Genomic DNA, 24608 nt, shown 5'->3' with positions numbered 1-24608 from the left:
ATGATTTCTTCCTAATTAAAAGTTTCCACTGACAAGAAAGTCCAACTCGAGGATAGAATGCTGCTTACTCAGCTTCTTACTGTGTTGCAAGGTTACTTTTCTAAGGATCCTCTTGTCCTGTTCTTTGATTTAAGTTATAGAATTTAAAAGAGTAAAATATACTCAATTGAAAGTTAGAAAACAAAAAACACACTTTAACATTAATCAATGATCCTTGTGAGGTCTTACACTAGCACTAAAGAATAGATTCAGAAATACTGCAGCTGGATTTAAAACACTGAATAGTCTAGGGCCAAAAAACATCTGTGACCCTCCTAGTAACTATAAACCATTCAGGCTGTTCAGGTCTTCTGGGTCAGGTCTGCCTTCTGTCCCCAGAGTCATTCAGCTTCTATGGTCTTTATATCTGGAAAAGATGTCTTTTATTTAACTTTAACTCTGCCCAGTTACCTTTACATTTTATTCAACCCTTTTTAATATTAGCTTCTGTTCAACTGTTTTTTTTTCTTATTTTAATTCTAAAGATATTTTTAGAAATATTTTCAGATTGAATCTTCTCTGATTGTTAATTGTCTGTTTTATTACTTTTTATCTTTTCTTTTTTCAGTATTTCTTTTTTTCTCTGTCATGATGGTTTTGATATTGTGTGAAGCACTTTCAATTGCTTTGTGTCTTAAATGTTTCTGTAAATTACGTGCTGCTTGCACAGATGCTATATTTCTTGCACAGATCTGAAGGTGAGAATTTGCATAGCGATCCATTATGTAACTCAGATATCAGGAAGTTTATCTAAATTATATAATCAAAAAGAGTCAATTACAAAAATGACACAAAAAAGTTTTTAATTAGATTTAATAAAGTTATATAGTACAAAACATCACAACAAGACAAATCTTTCAGCGTCTTTGCTTTGCACTCAAAAAGCAGCCAAGCAGTTCAGAGAGAACAAGTAGTAGCATAAAAACTGGCCCAGTTTGCAATAGAAGAAAACAGCAGAGGCAAAAAGGTATACAAAATGTGACATGGCCCACCCACTTTTTAAGTAAATACATAAAAACACAAATTTTCGGGAAATCCAATATAGAGTATAAAAATGTAAATAGAACTTTGTCTGTTCAATCAATGAAAATCTTTAAAAAAATACTAGTAGAAATAAGAAATTAATCTTGTTCAGTGTCCTACGCAACAACTTTTATACATTTCTTTAAGTAAAAAAATACTTTGGAAAAAGAGAGAATTGTGTTTTCTAACTTTTCATGAGGAGGTAGTTTATCTCCCCGGTGCCCTTTATTAGGTGATTCTCACATACCATATTGTACCTTGTCCTCAAATGTTCTGGCTTCAAGATGAACAAGCCATAAACAATTCAGCTTCACAATAGCCAGGCCAGAAAAGCAGTTAATATTGAGATTACTGATTGATGTGATGTTCATTATGAGCGTAAATATCTGAATAAAGCTGTTTGCAAACGCACTCTGATGCACAGCAATGTTAAGTCAAAACTATTCAAACATTTAGGATCTAGAAATCTAGAAAAAGGACTCTGGTGCCACCTTTTCTGCAATTACTTTAGGCTTGAAACTCCAAAAACACGAAGGTTTAATGTGTTTGCTTTTTTAAGATGGGTTTTCTAATTTTCCTACATTTAATTTTTGTATCACAAAGCTCCAGCCTTAATTAACCTGTATCTACGTACACGATCAACTGACAACAACGATTCAACAACTACTGTTATGTTAAGATTTGGGACTGAGGCTTTAATCTTCAAAGCTCAATAAAAACTGCCTATTTCTGGCATGGCTAGTTGAAGTAGGACTGCAGGGTACCACGGCGGCGGATATCGGTTGTCCAGCAATGGAAGCCACCACCCAGGGAGTTGGCATGGCGGATGTTCACCTTAATGGTCTTAATACCTGCAAAAGAAAAACATATTTAAAATCATGGCACAGTATAAAAAAACCACATGCTTCTAAAATATCATTGAATACACAGATGAACATAGTGTTAAATAATGTTATATAAAGGAATTTACCAAGACTCTCAAACATTTTGTGAATGGAGCTTTCATTGGCGTCAACCATGACACGCTTCTCATCCAGCATCAGGACGTTCATGGACAGCCACTTAGATGACATCCACAGAGGATGGTCTAAACCAAAAGAAAAACAGTGTAACAGTTAAAGATATTTGATTATGCAAGAGAAGATAGGTTACTTTTTGAGTACCAACCAGAGGGAATCAGAGGTGCTGGAGGTTTCACAATAGTCCAGCCGGCCTTCTTGAACATGTCGATCTGCGGTCAGAGGACAAAGATCAGGGGTGAACAAGAAACTTTTTATGGCAAATCAATATATTACATTTAAGGGCACAACAAGACACTGAGAAACCAAAACTAGTCCTCGCTGTCTCACAGTACCTGGTGACATGGGCGATCAGGGTTTGACAGCACAAGTCCTGGCCCGATGATGTTAAAAGTGGCATCGATGTGCATTGGGTTGGGGTCCTTGAATGTGAGTACATGAATATTGTAGTGTGGTGCCAGATGACGACGCATCCACTCAATTCCCATATAATTTGTAACCTGTAAAAAACAGAACAGAAAATTCTCAATGTTTACAGAGTTGTTTTCTTTTGTGTCTGCTTTACTGAACAAACTGGTTGCATATGACTGATGTTTGAAATACTTTTGGATAAGGATGAAGAATTCGACCTTGTGTTGCCTGCAGAACGGGAGCCTTTCATTTCAGATAACGAATAAAAGCTTTAGCAGCCTTCATACCTGACTTCTTTGGACAAAAAGATCCCTCCCAGCTCGGATGAAATCTGCAGCATCAAAGCAGGGCTCATGTTCTGTGGTCACAAACTTCCCCTCGGCGGCCAGCTTGTGTCTGTCTTCCACGGTACGGATGGGGTAGTCCTTCATAAAACAAGTATGTTAACGTGTGTCAGTAATCAACAGTGTTTTACCTCATTTATTGCAAAAAACAGCAGCTTAAACTTTGTGCTGAAGTTGAAAACCCTGAAATGAGGCCTTACCTGATCATAGAGTTCATCAGACATGGTGGGTTTAGGAGCTGTGGTCCATTTAGCACCTTTTCTGAAGTATTCCTTGATCAGAGGTCTGTAGGCTCGGTACTCAAAGAAGCGAGACCTCCAGGCCATAGGAGCCTCGATAATCTCATTTCCCACTACCATAAGAATGTCTCTGGGCATGGCAGCATACATTCCTGCAACACATTCATAACATAATGATTAACTGACATAAAACATTTCCCAAAACTACAACTTGGTGCAATGAAAGTGTTTTCATCTGATTTACTCAAGCGAAAGTAGTGTCACTACTTCAACTGAAGTTGCGGATGAATTGTGCACTAAAGGCCCTATTCAAGGTACTTTATTATGTCATTGTATCATTGAATATGAAAAGGTGCTGTAATGGTGTTTTTGGTGCAGGAAGCACATTTCAACAGCAATATGTACTGTAGCTAGTTTTACATTTTGCAGTTGAAATAAAATGCACGTTATATTATACATGTATCATGATTTAGCATGCAGAATATCAATCTGTAATGAAGCCTCTACTTCTAGTACACTACAAAACAAACTAAAATACAGGAAATACTTAAATACGTCAAACAAGGTGTAAAATGTTTTTTCAGTTGTGAACTATTCCACACACAAGGTTAAGTGAAGAATGAATATAGTTGAGGAATGAAAATACATTGAAATACTGGTCTGTGGTTTGTGTGCTTTTCTTTTTACCTGTTGATTTGAAGTCCGGAGTTGTATACTCTACGGACCAGTCGATGGGATCTGGCCTCACCACAGTGATGCCCTCATGCTTCAGAATATTGCTCATTTCTTCAATCTCGGCAACAGCTTTTTTCAAGTGGTCCACAGGAAAAGACTGGCCCCCATACTTCTGGTAGAAGGGCCAATTACTCTCATATGTGTTGGCCTGTGGAGAGGTTTACAATATGAAACATGGAGTTCATGCCAGTGTCCCATGATGTAATTTAGATACTGTTTTCTTGGATAAACAATATGTGATTCTCATTTTTCTCAGAGGACATCAAGCTTACTTTGACTTCCACAGTGAAGGGAGGTACATGGGCGTTCTCAGCACGACCCACAATCACCTCCTCCAGAGGGTCCCATTCATTGTAGGCACAAACAGGACAATCCTGAGGCACAGGGTCAGTAACATGTTCATCTTCAATTGCACGCTGTGAATGTGCAGCAGCTGCACTGGAAGTGCTCTGGAAGGTCCTCTGCACCCATCCAGTCACCCCCCGGCCAAGCTGAGAAGAAAGAATGAGACTTTTTAAACCAGTTACTCCACATATCAACAAAGTTACATGTGATTTATGAGGGAAACATACACGGACGAAACTTTCTAGAACATGCAAATTCTTTAAAGGAAACAAGATTAAATTAAAAAAAACTGTATTTATTACATGCAAAACTGAATATGAGCGTTTACCCAAAATGGATGTGGTTCTGTTAACTTTTCTTTATTCTTCTTTTATTAAGAGTACGATAAGAAAACAAATGATATATTTAAATGTTTGATTTGCCTGGCTGCTCAAAAATAGAAAAAGCTGATCAAATTACCAAAAAACTGTGTATAGGTGATAAAAGAGACATGACCTCAGATAGCTTGGTGCCAAAGTACACGTGTTCTTAAGGAGAGTGCACAGATGCACAGATAGGTCCATATGTGGACTCTGTTGGCTCAGGATCAGCTCAAGTGTCACTGAGTTTGGGAGCGCATCTGTGCCAAACAGCTGTTCAAAGTCACTCAGGTAGCACAGAGAAAAATCTCTCTCAACGATAAGAGGCAAATCAATTCTTTCACCAAGTAATATTTGACAAAATCAAATTTAATTTCAGACCGAATAGGCGATTAGATTTTACTCTTTTTTTTTCTTTAATGAGTTTTGGATTTTTATCAAATGTAATCAAACCTAAATAATAGCCAAACTGGTCAAAATGATCCAGAGTGGAAAAAGCCCAGATGTAGCCTGATGAATAAAATTTCGATTTTTTTTTCTCCCCCCCTCCCTTATTCACGTTGACTCTAATGTGATTCTTTTTTTTCTTTTTTTTTTAAACTTTTATACAAACCACAACTTTTCCTAAATAAATGGAAGAAAATGAAACCACCATTATACCAACCATGGCTCCGATCAGATGGGCAGCCTCGGCCCCTCTGCTACCTCCTCTCAGACATCTTACTCGCAGCATTTTCCAAAGTAATAGTGAAAATCACACGCCAGCTCAGAATCCACCTCGCAGTTTGGTCATGAATGAAGACTCCTCGCCTTTATAGCAGTGGGTCTACGTGTCTCGAAGACCATTGGTCGCTTCAACGTTGTGGGGCAACGTGACCTGAGACACAGCATTTTTGAAACACAATCCCTTACGCCAGCAAATTCTTATCAAGTGGCCCACTGAGTTCCCAAGGAGAGCGTCTGAAAATGTATCAATATTTATCTCCATTGTGCAGAAAATGTTTCATCTTCCTGCAAAGCTGTGACTCTGGAACTGTCTGAACTTTTGTGAAGAAAAAAAAGGAACAGCTTAAAACAACTTTTTTTTCGACCAATATGTTAATTTTCCCACCACCTCGTTGATTGTAAAAATATGAGTAGATTGTTTTTTACATACTGTATAGTAAGACATGATGGGTGTTGATGGGTGTCATGATTCAGTCTGTCATATTTGCTCATTTGTCTGCTCTGATTTCAGTGTACATTTACAATATGCATTTGTCAAGTGACCAATACACTAGAGAGAGAGAGAGAGAGAGAGAGAGAGAGAGATAAGCAAAGGGTGAACATGGAGCTCATACTGTAATCAAAAAGATAGATAGCCTGGTCCCAGCTGTGCCACCACATGCTTCTCTGCAGTGTGCTCACAAGAGTTTCACAACCCAGAGACCTCAGTGACCCTTAACATTAATTGACCTCTGAGGGAAAAAAAAACCTGGCTGATATAAGGTTCAAAGGATATTCACAGAGGATGCTGTTCAGCTTCTGATAAAATTGTTCAGACAAGGAATTTAATGGATCCTGCCATTGAAGCTGCTTTAATAATCTACTGGTTCTTGATTGTAGATAAAGATTCAAACCAACAGATAAAGTGCTGACGATAAGAGCTTAGGAAGCAGGTTTGTATGGATGTATGAAAATACACTACAGATTTTATAAGACAACTAAGGGCGCACTCACACGACACAATTTGTACCTTTCCCAAGCACGTTTGACCCCTAGTGTCCAGTTTATTGATTAGTGTGAGTGCTCTGTACACTTCCTTGGCCCTACCACAGTTGGGAGAGGTGTGCTTCAGCACATTATGATTGATCACGTACCAGTACAGAAACACAACTAGACATGATGTATAATCAATCCTGATCTTGTCACATTGAAGTCGCTTATCAATCGAACAACCTTGAATGTCAAAAAGAATACTGAGCATTGTCTTTGTTTTTACAAAGAAGTGAATATGAATATAAAACTTATTATACAAAGTACAAATACTCTACTTCCTCACTTGCAGAAAAAAAGACACTACACATACGGGGATGCCGTATGTACTCGAGCCGCCTGGGTCTGGGGAGGAGGGACCATTGTGCTTCAGCATGGTACAGGTCGGGGCAACTAGGCCTAGTGTGAGTGAACCCTGTGATAGAAATTCCTTCTAAGAATATGAGAATTGCTTGTTATCTAAAGAAATACGAACATTATGCGATATAATTTAGGAAACCTTTTATACAAGAACATGGGGAGAAGATATTCATGGTTCTTTTCCTTCCAACCCTAATTTCCCTGTTATTAGTTTTAACCCTCCAGTTAGAAGGCCTCAGGCAGCCAGTATTGCACCAGAGGGCCAGATGAGTTATCATTTTTTTCAACAAAGTCCTGTTGACCTCTGCCATTGGATATCATCATAAGCAGTGGGATAGATGGATAGCGTCCATTGCATTTGTACCTAAAGTGAAGCGTTGAGTACATACAAAATGTACAAAGCTGAAAAGGATTCAATATACTATTATAAAAGTGGAGTAACATTGGAGCGTCTTCATGGCACTTTGGCAGAATCTAAATGTAACGGCTTGTGGCTCTTTGTTTTAATAGGGCGAGAATCTTGATCTTGGTGGAGACTTTCAGCTTCTTCATGTTACACTACTTTTTTTCTATGCTATGCTTTTCTTTGGTCACAACTGACGTGATCATTAAGTGCAGCCCTTTTTAATGTAAATTTCATTCATTCTGCTTAGACTGCTGCCCCCGTGACCCTGCCCTGGATAAGCGGTAGAAAATGGATGGATGGATGGCACGAGAGAAAAGCTACGTTTTAAGACCCCTTTAAAAGAACTTAAAGTTTGTACAATTTAGGTTGATACCTTGCCATGGATAAAAATGTTTGCGCCTGTAGCCTAATATCCATACAGATTAGAAAAAATTGCCAGAACATAATCAAAGCCTTATAAAGGCAACTATATTACAAAGGAACCTGGGCCAGTATGTATGGTCATTTAGTTGGTTGCTTTTATTGTCTCCCTCAGGAGAAATTTGTTTTTGACACACAAACATGTTCATATGTAGCACAACATGTTCTTCCTGTCATATCCTGCTTAGCCTGTGTTGCACTTAATTCCTACAGCTCCACACACCTTGTGTGTAAGGGAACTAGTTGAAGGACTATTCTGACTTATTAAACTTAAAGAGAGCCATCTTTATTTCTTTTTCTTTTTCTGAAATGCTCTGTGTTTTTGTCACATTCTGTCAGGAGTGAAAATAACAAGACAATCCTTAGCTTGTTCTCAAGTTTATTGAACATGTATGAGTGTTAATGTTTTAAATGTGTACCTTATAATGATGTTATTATTATTATTATTATTATTGTTATTATTATTATTATTATTATTATAATTATTATTATTATTATTATTATTATTATTATTATGTTCTTGAACTTGTTTAAATAACCTAAAAACAATATTATAAAATGTGTGACACAAGAGAAAGGTTCTTGAAAACAATAGAGAGTTCATTTTGGTTGGAGACAACAACATTTGGAGGAATTGGACCCACAGCTCTCCAAATTGAAGCTGATTTTGCCTCTGTAAGTGGAACATGCTCTTCTCAGCACACAGTAATAGGCTTTGCTTATATAAACAATTGTTTGTTGTCAGGAAATGACAAAGAAAGAGTGCCACCTGCAGGAATAATTGGCTGCTTCAAGGAGACTGAGACAGTTGTAATAAATTCTTTGTAATTGTAGTTGTAATAATAATAAAAAAAATTCAAACTGTTGTCACCAAAAACAATAAAACAAACACACTCGGGTTAGAAAGGTCTAGTAATTGTGGGTCCTACATGTGGAGAAATTCACTCAGAAACTGGAGGCTGAACTAAACTAAACCTCTACATCACTTTTTTCATTGTAGTGTTTTTACTCCACTACATTGGAGACATTACTCAAGTTTTTACTATAGCAATACAAACTTGACAAACAACAGAAATCACACCTTCCGTGAATACAATACAATACAATACAATACAACAATACAATATTTCACAAAAAATGTAAGCTACCTAATGTCCACATGAATGAAAGCAAGTACACTATCATAAATTCATTATCAGAGAATTTCACAGTGAAAGGAGTTTCAGCAAACATATTTACTATATGAGAATTTTGTTAACAAGAAACAACATGTTTTGCGTCTTCTTGCTGTAAGAGAAGAAGTCTATATTGGTGGATCTGCACGTAAGCCAATCATGCACTGATTTCAATTCAGTATACACTGATCATTTAACCTGAAAAGGCCATTATCTTGTCTTTCTTTTTTATTGCAATTTGTCTTTCCAACTTCCGCTGTGTGGATGAGATGTTCATGGCTCCGCCCACTGCACAAACTGAACCCTGACAGTCTTGGACATATCCATTAACACCAACAACACGTTTCAGCTGACCTCACCTGACCCACAGGGTGAGAGAAAGGAGTGGGTGCATTTTAAAAATATCCATTAGTTTTTATGTTCTTTAGTGTTCATCAGTTATGTGCCACCTATAGTTTGAATTGATTTTCTCTTTTCTAACAAAATGGGCAAGAGCGAGACACTGCTTATGGGCGATGGTCGATGGTCTCTTCACTTATTCGGCCTGTTTTATGAACTTAACACAGCCGACTTTTGGAGAAAATGCCCCGCCCCTCTGAACAAAATCCCTGTTTGCAACATTCCCCATTTTGTAGAGTGGGCTGCACTTTTTGTTCTCCTTTTCCCTCCACAAGACGTGGAGCTTTGAAAGTTAGAAACATGATGTATCTCATTTCAATCATTTTAGCAAGTATTGTGATGATACCGTTTGTACTCAAAACTTTTTGCCCTTATGTTTGGAAAGATGTTCTATATTTCAGAGATTTAATGTGGATTTTGGTGAGGTTTGTTTCGAGGCGCAGGAGGAGACCTCTGTTTCTTGTTTTGGATCGTTTTTTGGAGCAGACCGCTGCGCATCCAGACAAACCGTTTATTGTGTTTGGAGAGGAACGCTTCACTTACGCGTTTACGGATAAAAGGAGCAACCAGATAGCGCACGCGTTGCAGTGTCAGTCTGGGTATAAGGCTGGGGACACCGTGGCACTTTTTATGGGGAATGAACCCGCCTTCATCTTTACCTGGCTGGCTTTGGCCAAACTAGGCTCCCCTGTTGCTCTCCTCAACCACAACATCCGCACCAAGTCTCTGCTGCACTGCTTCAACTGCTGCAAGGCAAAAGTGATGATAGCAGCTGCAGGTATACATGATCTGAGTGCTTACTTTTACGATCACAATTTAAAGTAAAGGCAGGCCTGCGCCTTCAGGTGACGTTTACTTCAGCGCGTCTCTATTTAAATCGACTTTACTAATGTAAACAAACAACTCAATTATGGACACTGTTTCTGCTTTCTAAATGTTTAATTTCAAGTGTTTTTTTCAAGCTGAATAGCTACATTGGAGAAGATCCCTTCGGAATTTATAAATTTGAAACCCCCATGTAATTCTAGTAGCCTACAGTAGCCAATTTAGAAGACTAAAGGGTCTTGGGGATGTTATCCTGAATCAGGCCCCTGTTAGCTTATTTCAACACTTACATTTGGAAGGCAAGAGTCTTAAGGTTATCATTTAAGGATAACAACACTTTAAAAAGTGATTAATTTGAGTTTACATTGTATTTGAATTAACTTTATGAAACCCTTTCTCACAGATTAAGTTCTTAGACGGCAAGTTACGGTTAAGGGGTCTGTATATAAGGTGACTGCAACAACTTTTAACCAATAAGTCAGAGATGAAAACAGTGTTTGCGGTCCCAAATAAAGAAGTGGGTGCAGTCCTGCACACTTGCAATAAACCTCAAAAAGAAGGCTGAGGAAATGAGGTGTTATTTGTCTTCCATAACTGCAGCTTCTATAAAGTGAAGCTACATATTTCATGACATGATTATGCTGATATCTTGGCAAGGCTGTATGTTAATGTAAAACTAATATGTTGCGGTTATTATGTTACTGTGTTCCTCTTTCCAGAGCTGAAGGAAGCAGTGGAGGATGTGCTTCCTTTACTGACGGAGCAGGACGTCACCGTCCTCCTGATGACCGAGCACTGCGACACACCTGGGATAGAAAGCTTTTCTGATAAAGTGGACAAAGCATCAGCTGGCCTGCTCCCCCATTCCCTGAGATCTCACCTCACATTTAAAAGCCCTGCAGTCTATATCTACACCTCTGGCACCACAGGTATATGGGAGTGGCTTCATTGGTCTGCTTGCTTTTCACTTTTTGATGTGATCATCTCCACAAGCAACAACAACATCATCACAATTTTAGATGTGTGAACTGATGGTGTCTCATTTTGTTTTAGGTCTCCCTAAAGCAGCTGTGGTCAATCAGAACCGCCTCCTGACTGCTCTAGCTGTTTTATCTTCTAATGGTGTTTCAGCCAATGATGTCATCTACGTCAACCTGCCTCTGTACCACACGGCCGGATTTATGATAGGCTTTATTGGTGCAATTGAGACAGGTGAGGTTATTGAGATTTACTGTAGAAGTGAGAGCTGTGTGAGATTCCTTGCAGACTCTTTTCCTTTGTGCAAGAGTGCTAAGTTTCTTAAACAACAGCTAAATACGTTAACAGCCAAAAACACAGTCTAGAGTTGAGCCTCTCCACACTAAACTGCAACAAAACATTGAACCTGCACCAAAGTACTGTAAGTGCTGTGGTTCACTTGTCATCTATGACGTAACCAAATGAGCTTTGACTGCAAACAAGGTCACTCACAACGTAGTCTGTCAGGCAACAGGTTGCAGCTTAATCAGTCATTCAATTTTTATTTGTATTTTGGTAATCCATACTCGCAAATGTGATCTCAAGACACTTGACGTGTCTGCAGACACCCTGTCCTCTGCCTGTATTTCCACGTTTTCTTTTGATTTGTTTGCTCAGGATTTCTGGGTGGAGAGCATGTATGTTTCCCCCCGTGAGTGATGTAATTCAAGCTGGTGACTGTTATGAGTGGCGATGACAATAGAAGACAAAATTTTATCAAAGTGAAGCGAACTGCTATGTGGATAAAGCTATTTTTGAAACAAGCGTAAACCTTGGGTTGACTTTTACCCGCTTTCGAGCCGCTAAGGAGCGGCTTGTGATAAAGAGCTGCTTTTGGTTGGTGAAACAGGTGCAAAACACTGGCAGTCAGCTTGTGAAAGCTTGATGAATAATTGGTAAAAGCAGTGCATTTGTACACTAAGTCCTACAGTGGACTTGTGCTTCTGTGGCTATGGACTCCGTTTTTGTTGTCTTTACAAGCTGCAACAAACATTTATACTGGCTGCACCTTTGAATTTAACAAAATCAGTACAACACTGTCATAAAGAGTTAAAAAGGCGAATTGTCAATAGGCTATTGCACAAGAATTTGCGGCAAATTCAGGTTCAATTGTCATAAGCTGTTGAGGTTCTCACACATGACCCAAATACAAGGCTGGTACTTGAACATTGTGAACTGAAAAGTGATGCCCTCAACCCTCCTTCTCCCTCTGATTCTCCTGCCCCTGAGAAACTAAATGAAAGAGTCTTTTGTCCCTGGGAAGCAGTAATCTGAACAGAGCCGGGTCAACCACAACCAGATTACCTCTTGTTTTCTCGCTACTTTTCTCTATTCAGGGTAAAGTTCATGTCGCTATTTTATGTCTGGTTAAGTGGTCTGAGTGCCATTATCAATCAGTGCTCCACCTAAATCCGAGTTCTGATGTGCACTGGTTGTTAAACAATGTTTAACTGACTGACATGTACCTGATGGCATGTGCAGCCTAGTGGTTAGTGAGCGCGGCCCATGTATAGAGGATATAGCCTCATTCCCCACGCAAGTACAAAATCCTGCATTTAGTCCCTTCAATTCAATTCAGAACCTTTATTTTAACTCGAAAGACACAGAGGTCTCTCTCATTTGCAGTGACGTTGAGTTAACGGCATAGAAAAGGAGATAAAGGAAACCAGCTAATAAAAACAACAACAACAATAAAAACAAACAAAGACGACACTTACACATTTAAAAACAGTTACAAATTGATGAACAGTGGTCCGTTACTATGGTCCTTCAATTCTGCATGTGAGGGCAGAATTGTCATTTTTTAAATTTCTTGGATGGCACTCCAGGAATCAGGAGCATCAAATGAAAACGCAGTCTTTCCAAATCTGAATGCGCACAGTGGATTTAAGGTACGAGCCAACGAGTGGACTAAGTTCCAGTGTCCACTTAAGGCTGGCTTCAGGAGCTCTTGTAGTCACATACACACCACAGCCAAAAATGCCCATTTTGAACGTAGAAACTAACATGTTTACAGGTTGAAAAACAAACATAGGTCTGATTAAAAAAAATATGTATATATATATACTGTATATAAATAAATTCTTTGTTTTCTGTCTGATTTTGAAGGGTCAACTATCATTCTGAAGAGGAAGTTTTCTGCCTCTCAGTTTTGGGACGACTGCAGGAAACACAGTGTGACTGTTGTCCAGTACATCGGTGAGGTGATGCGTTACCTCTGCAACACACCCAAGGTAAAGCTGTTTCACTGTTAAGAGCCTTTCACGCAGTGTTTAAAATAACTTTACAACAGGCAGTGTGGGCGGCTGTGGCTCAGTAGTAGAATTGGTTATCTCTTAACTGAAAGGTCTGGTTTTAGAGCCCCTGTTCCTGTAGCCATATGTGTATTTATATGTGCAATATATTTATGTCACCTATTCTATTCTGTTTTTGACTTCTGTATTGTTGCTGTAACGCCTGAATTTCCCCTCTGGTGGTCGAGTAAGTCATATCTTATGTCATATGTAGTTGTGGGCAACACATCTAATCCCAACTGCTGCTTTGTAGGCGGCGTGTAAAAGTGTGTGAATGGGATTAGTTAATACTAATGAACACTTTACGTAGCAGCCTCTGCCATCAATATGTGAATGGGTAGGTGCTACCTGCAATGTAAAAGCAGAATGAGTTGTCAGAAGAATAGAAAAGCATTATACAAGCTCAAGTCTGTTATGACAATATTTCTACAGAGGCCTAGTACAGTTGTTTGCCTTTGTTCTGTTGTCTCAAGATTGTGGGTTAATTATTTTAGTATCTTCAGAGAAAAAAAGCTTCATTTCTTCAAGATAATGGCAAAGTCAAGCGGATATCACCATAAAATAAAAGTGTGATTCCTATTCAGCTGATTTTAGCTGATCAGAAAGTAGTGTTTGCTGCTCATCACATCAGTCTGTTGTTCAATCGATGTGTTACAAAAGCCATTTCTCTTTCTGTTAGGGATCACATTATGGTCTTTCCTCATCATTCAAAGATGAGGCTAGCCTAGCTCCAGTTTTGTGACTTAACCCAATGTTTATTTACTAGTTTTACAGCATTAGAATGCATTTACTGTTTAAAATCTCCTTCATTGATTACATGATGTGATGTAACAGCAGCAACATTCCGCAAATAGAAATACAAGTTAAGACAAATGACAAATAAAATAGTCACTATTCATATGCACTAGATTCCACTGTCCATTGGGCCGCCCATAAAGTGTCTTATTATTGCACTCTTCTATAAAGAGTATTGTACATATTAACTCCATGACACCTGAACCTTTTTTTTCTACTGTTTTTCTGTTTTCTACTGTCTTTTGCTGTTTTTAACTGTATATTTTAGGATTTTCATATATAAAGTGTCTTTGAGAATTTGTAAAAGCGCTTACAAATACAATTTATTATTATTATTGTTATGAAGGAAAAGTCTCATTCACATGGGTTAGGTTAAAGTCTCATCTCGCACAGGGTTTTTTTTTTTGACATCCATTCCCTTTGGGGGAAAAAAGTCTTCATCCGTCTGCAGAATGCTGTGAACCGGCTGCAACCAACTGCCTTTGAGACAGATAAACGCCGACATTTACTTTCCAAATCTGTACATTCCTACAGGACAGCACAGCTGGCTTACCAAAATAGAAATCATTAAATTTCAACTATCGGGTTCCTGCTTTCTGCGTCACTATCACTCTGACCAGCAGGAAACGTTACGAATATGTTCAATTACAATTCCTGATACAATAAATACACATTTTTAGAGCATCAACGTAATACATACAACAATAAATTTCAACTCTAGAACATTTGTGTGCTGTATTTTGGAGTACTGCACTCCTGCGTACATGTATGGCCATTCAGAGTATCGTATTGCATCACATGAAGTGCAGTATCGTGTTACTGCGTGACCCTGCAACAGCAAGAGGAGGCAGTTTGTCTGTATCTGGTCACCTCTAGGAATAGATGCTGGCCTTTACTGAGGAAGCCCATATCAAGTCACTGGGTAACCAAGTCTCCTTTGAGTAGTGTATGATTTAAGGGTCACATTTTATGACAAAGAATGCTATTTCTTGTAGGTGTTTCGGACGAAAATAGCAATTTAGGTCAATTTAGTTTTTTTTTGTGGGTTTAACTGGATTATAAATTCTAGTATGTAAACAGAGATCAGCCATACTTGACCATGAATCAAAGCTGATGAGTCAGTAAATTAAAAATGCTGGATTATTATTATAATAAAACATGTAAGTTCACGTCTGTATCTATAAAAGAAGTACATTTGCTGTAGATCCTGGTCCTTTAACATTTTCAAATAATAAGGTCAGACATGATTTATTTCTGTGTCACTTACATAATGCTTGACTTCCTTCATGTTTTTTGTTGTTTTTTTTTAAATGAAAAAACAGAGAGACAATGACAGGGACCATAAAGTAAGACTGGCCATTGGAAACGGTGTCAGAGCGGAAATCTGGAGAGACTTTCTCAATCGCTTTGGGAATATTGAAGTGCGAGAGTTTTACGCCTCCACTGAGGGAAATGTGGGATTTGTCAATTATGCTGGGAAAATTGGAGCCATTGGAAGGGTCAACTTTTTCCACAAGGTAAGGTTGACATAAAATGTGATTTATTGCCATTTTCTGTGTTTCTTTTTAAGTTACTTAAAGCCCATCCAATGGCTTTAAACTTCTTGGGGTTCAACCGGTGCTTTAAATGCTGAAAACATCATTTTGGCCCTAAACATGTTGTGAAGTAAAAATTGAAGTAATGTTGGAGTCATATAGTAAAGGATGAATTGGTCATATAATCTGACACCAATGTGTTTGTGTTCTCCTGAAGAAGCTGTTTCCTTTCACATTAATCAAGTATGACACAGTGCTGGATGAGCCCATCCGAGATGCTAATGGCCTCTGTGTGGAGGCACCCAAAGGTGAAGAAACTTTGCATTGTTGACTATAAGTTACAACACTGTTTTTTTTTGTCCTGTGGGTTATTTTCCAACTCAATTAAGATCAAATGATGGGTGTGTGGATTGATTGACAAAGGCAGTTAGATTCATGTCTATTTTGCTTCTTCTAAGGCGAGACAGGACTGCTGGTGTCCAAGATCACAGACATCGCTCCTTTTGTCGGCTACGCCCAGAATGAAGAACAAACAGAGAGGAAAAGACTTCGAAATGTTCTCAAGAAAGGAGATCTTTACTTCAACAGTGGAGACCTGATGAGGATTGATCACGAGAACTTCATTTACTTCCAGGATCGTGTAGGCGACACATTCAGGTACAGAATGTCAACACAACATGATGAGGATGTCAAGCAAGGGGGATGGGAATCAATCAGTCTTTCTTTATATAGCGCCAATTCATAAGAAATGTTATGGGTCTAGGCTGTACTCTTTGTTTGTACTATTTACAAAGACCCGACACTAATGCACCATGAGCACAGCACTTAGCAAATTTACAGTGGCAGGACGAAACAAAGAGAGAGAATACAAAAAAAGATACTTACAAAATACAAGTAATGTTTTTCTTTCATAGCCAACAGAAAATGTTATCCATGTAATCTTCTTTAAAAAAAGCTTTAAAGTTCTGGGCAGACTTGTGTTTGTTGCTCAGACATGTCTGTAAATTATACTCGAGCCTCAGGGTAGAGAAGCACTAAATTGGAATAAAGCTTTAACTTGTTTGATCGCCCAGGTGGAAAGGTGAGAATGTAGCTACAACCGAGGTGTCCGACATCCTGACGATCATCGACAGTCTCAAAGAGGCCAACGTTTATGGAGTCCAAGTGCACGGTGATGTCATTTCCTCTGTATATTTTATCTCACAGTTTGTATAATTAGAATATCCTGGCTTCAGAACACTGAGAGACGTCAGTGTTTTGTCTGTTTGTTTGTCATTACTTTGTTTTGCATTGTAGGACATGAGGGGCGGATCGGGATGGCAGCTGTCACTGTGAAGGAGGGAGTCCAGTTTGATGGAAGTACAGTCTATAACCATGTGATCAGCTACCTGCCCTCATATGCAAGACCTCGCTTCATAAGAATACAGGTACGGCAACTTTATATTTACATGCTTTGAAACATCAGGTTTCGTACCTGTACCTGAAACAAGTTGTACTTTCATTAAACCAGAATTCTGTGGAGCTGACGGGGACCTTCAAACAGATGAAGGTGAAGCTAGTGGACGAGGGGTTTGATCCAGGACGTATCCAGGACCCTCTTTACATCCTCAATGACTCTGAGAAGAGTTACGTACCACTGACAGCTCAGGTGTACAGCTCCATCACATCAGGAAATCTCAAACTATAAGGAGGATGTTATGTTCTCCAACTGTGCAGGGTGGCTTCATTTGCAATTTAAATTGACTTACACATAATTAGTGCGTAGTTATAAACATTAAAGCTACTTTAAGCAGTTTTTAGCTGGTTGTTATTACAGATGCCTCGATATGACCTACATAAGCAAAAGAGAGCATCAGCAAGAACACTGCTCAATTTATAAAAAGTAATTTGGAATGACTGAACAAGCTGCTGCAGGATAGATTTCACATGAGGCAATTCAAAGATCAATGCCAAATCTTTTTTTTTCTTCTTACTATCATCAGAGGATCTAGGTCACCAAAATCTCTACAAAGTGAAAGTTCCTCCCAGGAGCTTTGATATGTTGACAAACACATTGTACTAAAAACAGTAGATAGGAGTCAGTGGGTAAGAGGCATGTATTAGAATTGAGGTCTGGGGTAGGAGACAGCACGCGGGGGAGGGGAGCTTAATAATGGCAATGTAAATACATTTATTTTCTGGAAAGCGAGGATATATAAATGTATATAAATACGTTGTGATTGAGAACAAACTATGAACAGTGTTTAATGTGTGTAATGTCTGACACATTAAGTAAAAATACTTTAGGAATGATAAGTACTGGAGGAATTTCATGTTTTTTAGAGTTTTGAAAATAATGTAGAACAAGGCCAGATATAAATTTTATATTTTTGTGCAAATATTCAGTGGGCTATGTAAATAAATGACTTACTTTGAAATTAAAGCGATTCTAACTGTAAAACTAGTACTATTTTTTGTGTATACAATGACATGGTTACATGAATAGAGCATACACATTGTTAACAAAGTTTTTCAAGATATTTTACATTTCCCATTTGAGTGAAAACCACAAGGTGGGGACAAACAACCATCCAATCAGAGTCTGTTCAGAATACAGTCTAGATATGGAGTGCTAAATGTGATACACACTGAATAGACTAATGTGGACATCTGAAAGTTACGACATCATGTTACTAAAGCATGGATTAAAGTAAGTGGTTTGACTGAGAATGATCCTGTCTTGGAATAAAAAAAAACTGGCCAACATGACAAGAGCACAACACATCCTAGAAGATAAAAGTTTTGTCTTCTTTTTACATGCAAGGGTCACAACAGATTATCCATAAAAAAGGAGAGATTTAGCCAAGCAGGTGGCAAAACATGAAAAGCTAGAGAAAAGCATGGACTCTTGATATTAAGACCAGATGTGTAGTGGTGCCTGAAGAAGTGGGTATACTATTAATTTACCCCCAAATGTTTTTAAGCGTCTTGTCCAGCAGACTATAAATGGCCTGCTAAACTGTGACATGCAGCTACGCTTGCATAGTCAGTATGTAAAAGCCAATCAGAGACAGAGTAGAGGGGTCATCTCTTCAACGTTCTAGTAAAGAAATGGAGCATCCTACTGAATATTGTCAGTCAATCAATGGTGTGAATTAGAGGAAATTTAGAAGTGGGCATACTCTGTGGAGGCTGTAGAATAAGTTACCCTGACTTTCTATTATGTTTCTACTGTTACTGTGTAGTCTATTGAAAACGGATCAATATTTATAAAGTAAACCAGTATCCAGGACAAGTAAGTGAGTAATTAAAAAAGTTAATACAGTAGAAGTGCTTGTCAACTATTGTCTCCGTTTATTTAACTACTAAACATACCGACTGAAAGTGGCTCACAGGTAGAACCAACCTGACAACGCCACCTTGTGGTCAAAGTATAATCGACCCCCTTCCCCTCCAGGTTTTTTTTCTCTTGCAGACGAAATGATTGGGTGCTTGGTGGGCTGCAAAAGACATCGAGGGGTTCGGTTAGGTAAACAGAGGAAAGAATAACTGTTTATCACTTTGACGAGATTTCGGAACCTTATTTCAAGGCATGAATGAGGTTATATGTCGAGTTTCATTTGTATCACTAACTTACTGGTCTGATATCTTTATTGTTACTGCTTTTAATCGAGCCGCTCCTCTTTTTCCACGTTTTTTTTTTTTTTTTTTTTTTTTTTTTACAAGTGTAGGCTATCTCATTGTCAGTTTTATGGTAAGACCTAGACATTTCTCACTTTTGTTTAGAAAAGGAGATAAAATCTCTGTCTTTTTTTTTTACCCCTGCTCGCCCAGGAGTCCGGATCATCATAAAGATCATAATACATGAGCACTTCCAATGTGAGGCCTGCTGAAGTCACAGCTGGCTGTCTTGCAGCTTGCTTGACCGCAGGTTTTTATTGACATGACGCCCTTTGCAGTACATGATGATCATGTGTTGCAACGTGTACTCAATAAGGCTACTAAAGTGCACGTTTTGCAAGAATTGGTATGGCCTCGGCTTACATTCAGTGATTGTTGGTAGTTATTAAGTTTGTGTTTGTGTTTACCTTCAGTTAATGTACAACTGAAACTCTACACGTTTCGGATCCAAGGACGGCAGCTGGTCGAGTGGTTCAACAAAAGCACACATCATCGTTTTGGCAGCATGTAATGCAGATCAGGAAAACTGATAACATGACGGTAAAAGAAAGATAACAAATGACAGGGTAGGATATAAAACGTTTGTTGTTTTTTTTGTTACACTGAGACATTGTAGCCCACTAATGGCATAATACTGCAGATGGAGAAACACTTATTGGCTATTTTGTTACACGCCCAGAGGAGAAAGTCGTTCAAAGTTCAGGAGGCGGAAACAGCATTGGACTATATTCAGCATATTGTTAGCTGGGAAAATTGAACCTTTCGAGGCATTTACATCGGCAGAACTACCTACTTTCTGCTGCTCATAATGTTTGCATACATTCTATTTTCCGTTTTGGCCATTTTGCCATTATTGCTTTACTTGAGAAACCCTTACGTTTTTACTGACCTGAGTTACGCCACCACTTTACTCAAAATTGGCATGCAAATTAGCAAATTCAAAACACGGAAGCCTTTTTACAGTTTATTGGATTGTTTTCTGGACAAAGTGGCGAAGCAGCCGAATAAGCAGTTCATACTTTTCGAGGAGAGCTCCTACACCTACAGCCAGGCGGACAAAGAGAGCAACAAGGTGGCCAGAGCTCTGTCCACGCACGCGCACCTGAAGGAGGGGGACACCGTGGCTGTGTTCCTGGGGAACGAGCCGCAGTTTGTGTGGATCTGGCTCGCGCTGGCCAAACTGGGATGCACAGCTTCTCTGCTGAACTCCAACATCAGATCCAAATCTCTGCTGCACTGCTTCTCCTGCTGCGAAGCCAAGGTCCTGGTGGCCGGTGCAGGTAAGCTGGAAAAAAAAAAATCTTCTATGAGATTTGACATTAAGTGCTTTTTTTGTTGTTGTCTGGCATTGCATTGAGAAATATACAATATGACAGTGGACTAACCAAAGCCTCGTATGTGAGACAGTAATAAGATCCTGCAGATGAATTTCAAATATGAACATTTGTGCAGGAGGGACAGTTTTCTAAGTGTTATTGCAGACCAGGTTTACTTCGAAATGCATTCATTTGGAACCGTCTCTAGCAGCTATAGCAGCTGCATTGACCTCTATAAAGCCTACACTGGTGCTTGTTGTCTCTCTGCTCTCCGTCTCAGACTTGCAGGGGGCTGTTGAAGAGGTGTTGCCCACCTTAAAGGAGCAGGGAGTTAGCGTGTTTATCCTCAGTGAGCACTGTGATGTAGAGGGCATAGAAAGCTTCTCAGACAAAATCCAGCATGCCTCAGATCAGCCACTGTCACCTCAGCTGAGGGCCAACGTGAACATGTGGAGTCGTGCGCTGTACATCTACACCTCAGGGACCACAGGTAATCTCATGGCTCCTCTGAACTTTCATTTTGGAAAGCAAGAAAGAGGACAATGAGATTAATGTTGATTCTATCTTTCAGGGCTTCCCAAGGCAGCTGTGATTAACCACGAGAGGCTGTGGCTGTCATCTTTTTTTCAGTCCTTGGCTGGCATTCGCTCCGACGATATAGTCTACGTTTACCTTCCTCTTTACCACAGCGCTGGCTTTCTGATGGGACTTTGTGGAGCCATAGAGAAAGGTGATTCGTGGCGTCATAAAAAAACTACAAAACATTAACACCCAGACTTCAACCTGATGAGTTTACTCAAGGTTAAACTTGAATGACCTCAAATAGCAGCCAGCTGTCCACTCTGATTTTTACTGATTGTATATCCTGAAGGGCATTAAGTGAAAACAGTGATTAAGCTCAGTGTGCAATGATGTGTTGCTCAGATCTATGCTTTTTATTTCTAGGCATCACTGTTGTCTTAAAACGTAAATTCTCAGCCTCCAACTTCTGGAATGACTGCAGGAAGTACAACGTGACAATTGTTCAGTACATCGGCGAAATTATGCGCTACCTGTGCAACACACCAAAGGTAGGCTTGAAGACAATATCTCCTCCAGTTACATTGTTTTATATAACTGACGAGAAGACACACTATTACATGTAATTGTTCCGTTTTTCCTCACCTTCTTTATTCTCCTCTAGAGAGACAATGACAGAGATCATAAAGTCCGACTGGCCATGGGGAACGGGATAAGGTGCGACACCTGGGCTGAATTCTTGCAGCGGTTTGGGGACATCCGTATCTGTGAAGTCTACGGAGCCACGGAGGGAAACGTTGGTTTTGTCAACTATGTTGGCAAAATTGGAGCAATTGGCAAAGAGCATTTTCTCCACAAGGTAAGAGGCTGGGAATGAATGCTGGTTGTGCATAATGTCATCAGGTCTCGGTATATAATTATAGGCTAACTATGGTGGCTGTCAAGGTCAAAATACTTAAACAAATGTTGTACCTCCCATCTACCCCTCCACTCCCCCCCAAAAAAAGAAAAAAAAAGAGGCGTTAAACATTTTTCACAAAAGACAAAATAATGGCTTATTTATCACGGCCGTTGAGATAGGTTTGTAAGGTTCCAAAGGTATAAAGCTAATTTTAAGATTGACATGAACAAGACAACTTGATTTCAATTCAGTCACTCTCTATTCTTTTCTTCTTTGCCCAATCCTTCACTGTCCTCTTCCTCTTAGCCTCAGCCTTTGTATCTAAACATACAGACAGTCTAACTGGCTTCTTTTTAAAACTGAACGCTTGTGTGTAAACTATAGCCATAAAGTTTTAGGCACTGACCTCAGCCTGCTGCCAAAGTTACATAGAGCAGTAAATGAGCGATCGTGAGCCGTGCTGTGGACATGGGAGAAACTTATTGTGTTAAAGTGAGTACCAGAACAACTTCCGCATTTTGGTCCACATCGTGACCCTCCGGTTCCCAACGCAAGTCCCTGTGGATTGAACCACTACTATGTTAATCTATAAATAGTATACAAACAGATGTGATGTGAATATTGATGGATATAAGGATGGAGTATTTATCTTAATTATTACCTTATTATTTTTTAAGATTTTTTGCTATGTCTTATATTCACTCTGTTCCTCAGATGGGCTGTAAATACGCACTCATTAGGTACGACACAGAGAAGGAAGAGCCGGTCAAAGACTCCAGAGGATTTTGTATTGAAGTCCCCAGAGGTGAGATAGTCCAACCTCCGTTACAAAAAGTTAAGGCTCTCTGAGGACTTTTCATCTGTTTCTTACTTATATTCCGTTTTCACTGCATTCACCCTCAGGGGAAACCGGTTTATTGGTGGCAAAAATTGGTGAAAGAGCACCCTTCAGTGGCTACGCCAAGAACCAGCAACAGACAGAGAAGAAGAAGCTGAGAGACGTGTTTGTTAAAGGAGACCTTTACTTTAACAGTGGAGACCTTCTGAAGATAGACGACGAGGGATTTGTCTTCTTTCAAGACCGAATTGGAGACACTTTCAGGTTTGTGGATGAAACGAACTGGAGCTAAGAAACCAGGATAAGAATGTCAAAGCCTGAACGGTGTCAATGATTTACCTTTTTAGAGGAAGGTTATATAGTATCCCTGATCCCAAGATGGATAAACTCAGACTTTTATTATTATATTGTTTCATTTGCAAAATGTGTTATACTTTTCACTTTACAAAATAATAAAAACAATAGAGCTAAGGGGGGAATAGAGCTAAGAGATTAAACTGGATTAATTACTCTCTGTCAGTGAGGTTTTCTGAGGTTTTGCTGTATTAACATGTTGATTTTAAGTGAGTATATACCATCCAAAGAGAGGGGCTGTTCTGTTCTCGTTACCCAACAGTAATATAAGCCTTGTACTCGGGGGTAAAAGAAAACCTCAAAGACAAAGTCAATTATTAACAGAATTTTCTTTTAGTTTATAACATGTTTTCAAGATGCTGAACCCCCCCCCTCCCCCCCATACACACATGCACACATCGTTCTATTGTGTTTTCCTACAGGTGGAAAGGAGAAAACGTGGCGACCACAGAGGTGGCTGATCATTTGCTCATGGTTGACTGTGTGGAGGAGGCTAATGTCTATGGTGTGAAGGTTCCAGGTAATAGTTGTATGATTAACAATTATTTTTAAAGGACATAAGCATAAGGATAATGGTTATTAGAGTATATCTTATTTGAATCTCTGAAATGTGACATTTTTGTAAAAGCCTTACATCTGACTGCAATCTATGTTTGAGTTTTTAAAGTCCTCCTTTATAGCTCTTACCATGAATCATTAACTAGAGCTTCATGATAAAACTGCAAATGAAGGGAAACACATACAAAGAATGAAAAGAACATGAAACTTAAAACATTTATTTGAGGCACATGCTCATGTATGAAGCCTATGAACTATGATCCTATGATCATCAGGAACTAAAACTCCTTTTCCCTTTGATCGTGGCTGAGAAGGACACGAAGGAAGAATTGGAATGGCAGCCCTGGTGTTGAAAGAGAACATGGACTTTGAGGGCCAAGCTGCATATCAGCACATCAAACACTACCTCCCCCACTACCTCCCCAGCTATGCCAGACCACGCTTCATTCGCATACAGGTAATGAAAAACCCTGAACCAACATACACCTCTGAATTAACAAAACCGTGAAGAATGACACTTGTCATGCAATCATTACATATCTATCGTACTTCTCCCCGGCAGAACGCCATAATGTTAACTGGGACATTTAAGCAGTTGAAGAGGAAGCTGGCAGAGGAGGGCTTCGACCCGGCTGTCATAAGGGACCCTTTGTTCTTCCTGGAGGACAATAAGGGCTACGTACCCATGACTCAGGAGATATTCAACGCCATCGAAGAGGGAAAAATCAGGCTGTGAATGAGTTCAGTGTTTATTATTGGATTGTCAGTTTCAAATACATTTAATTTGCTAGATGAAACAGCATGTCAGATGATTATTCTTGACCTGCTCATTGAGCGTTCAGCACAACAGCTTCCACAAAACACTTTGCCTTCTCTAGAGATTTTTGTACACAAAACATTTCAACAGATTTAATTTTTGTTTGATATACTTTTTAATAAAAAATATTTAAATTTATAAATAAATGAT

General features: G+C 39.1%; 3 protein-coding genes across 3 annotated transcripts; 2 read left to right on the top strand and 1 right to left on the bottom strand.

Annotated features, from left to right (window-relative positions):
- Window positions 1-835: 835 nt before the first annotated feature.
- gatm (glycine amidinotransferase (L-arginine:glycine amidinotransferase)) lies at window positions 836-5329 on the bottom strand. Its single transcript, XM_079339585.1, has 9 exons — window positions 5179-5329; window positions 4083-4301; window positions 3763-3958; window positions 3037-3227; window positions 2780-2917; window positions 2417-2581; window positions 2230-2293; window positions 2033-2149; window positions 836-1913 (listed from the first exon to the last, which is right to left on the bottom strand). The coding sequence occupies exons 1-9, from the start codon at window positions 5245-5247 to the stop codon at window positions 1801-1803; spliced, it is 1272 nt and encodes a 423-aa protein (XP_079195711.1). The 5' UTR covers window positions 5248-5329; the 3' UTR covers window positions 836-1800.
- A 3832-nt stretch (window positions 5330-9161) lies between these two features.
- On the top strand, window positions 9162-17935 carry LOC306821821 (long-chain fatty acid transport protein 2-like). Its single transcript, XM_079340403.1, has 10 exons — window positions 9162-9807; window positions 10574-10783; window positions 10908-11066; window positions 12981-13105; window positions 15283-15477; window positions 15713-15803; window positions 15954-16152; window positions 16569-16666; window positions 16792-16922; window positions 17006-17935. Exons 1-10 carry the CDS (start codon window positions 9213-9215, stop codon window positions 17180-17182), a joined length of 1980 nt encoding a protein of 659 aa, XP_079196529.1. The 5' UTR covers window positions 9162-9212; the 3' UTR covers window positions 17183-17935.
- A 1597-nt stretch (window positions 17936-19532) lies between these two features.
- Window positions 19533-24604, top strand: LOC306820933 (long-chain fatty acid transport protein 2-like). The gene is made up of 10 exons (XM_079339021.1): window positions 19533-20435; window positions 20752-20961; window positions 21043-21201; window positions 21417-21541; window positions 21655-21849; window positions 22606-22696; window positions 22795-22993; window positions 23506-23603; window positions 23956-24098; window positions 24204-24604. Exons 1-10 carry the CDS (start codon window positions 19964-19966, stop codon window positions 24375-24377), a joined length of 1866 nt encoding a protein of 621 aa, XP_079195147.1. The 5' UTR covers window positions 19533-19963; the 3' UTR covers window positions 24378-24604.
- The last annotated feature ends 4 nt before the right edge of the window (window positions 24605-24608 follow it).

Source organism: Symphodus melops, assembly GCF_947650265.1.
Source record: "Symphodus melops genome assembly, chromosome: 3".
In the NCBI taxonomy this organism is placed as follows: Eukaryota; Metazoa; Chordata; class Actinopteri; order Labriformes; family Labridae; genus Symphodus; species Symphodus melops.
The sequence above is the reverse complement of the archived record's forward strand: the minus strand, read 5'-3'. Positions and strand labels throughout refer to the sequence as shown.

Coding starts and splice junctions, on each gene's coding strand:
- LOC306820933 (XM_079339021.1), top strand. CDS start 19,964: ATGTTTGCATACATTCTATTTTCCGTTTTGGCCATTTTGCCATTATTG. Junction 21,850..22,605: donor AAGAGCATTTTCTCCACAAG/GTAAGAGGCTGG, acceptor TCTGTTCCTCAG/ATGGGCTGTAAATACGCACT. Junction 23,604..23,955: donor CTATGGTGTGAAGGTTCCAG/GTAATAGTTGTA, acceptor GTGGCTGAGAAG/GACACGAAGGAAGAATTGGA.
- LOC306821821 (XM_079340403.1), top strand. CDS start 9,213: ATGCCCCGCCCCTCTGAACAAAATCCCTGTTTGCAACATTCCCCATTT. Junction 11,067..12,980: donor TATTGGTGCAATTGAGACAG/GTGAGGTTATTG, acceptor CTGATTTTGAAG/GGTCAACTATCATTCTGAAG. Junction 15,804..15,953: donor CTGTGTGGAGGCACCCAAAG/GTGAAGAAACTT, acceptor GCTTCTTCTAAG/GCGAGACAGGACTGCTGGTG.
- gatm (XM_079339585.1), bottom strand. CDS start 5,247: ATGCTGCGAGTAAGATGTCTGAGAGGAGGTAGCAGAGGGGCCGAGGCT. Junction 3,959..4,082: donor CCTTCACTGTGGAAGTCAAA/GTAAGCTTGATG, acceptor ACCTCTCCACAG/GCCAACACATATGAGAGTAA. Junction 1,914..2,032: donor CAAAATGTTTGAGAGTCTTG/GTAAATTCCTTT, acceptor TTTCTTTTGCAG/GTATTAAGACCATTAAGGTG.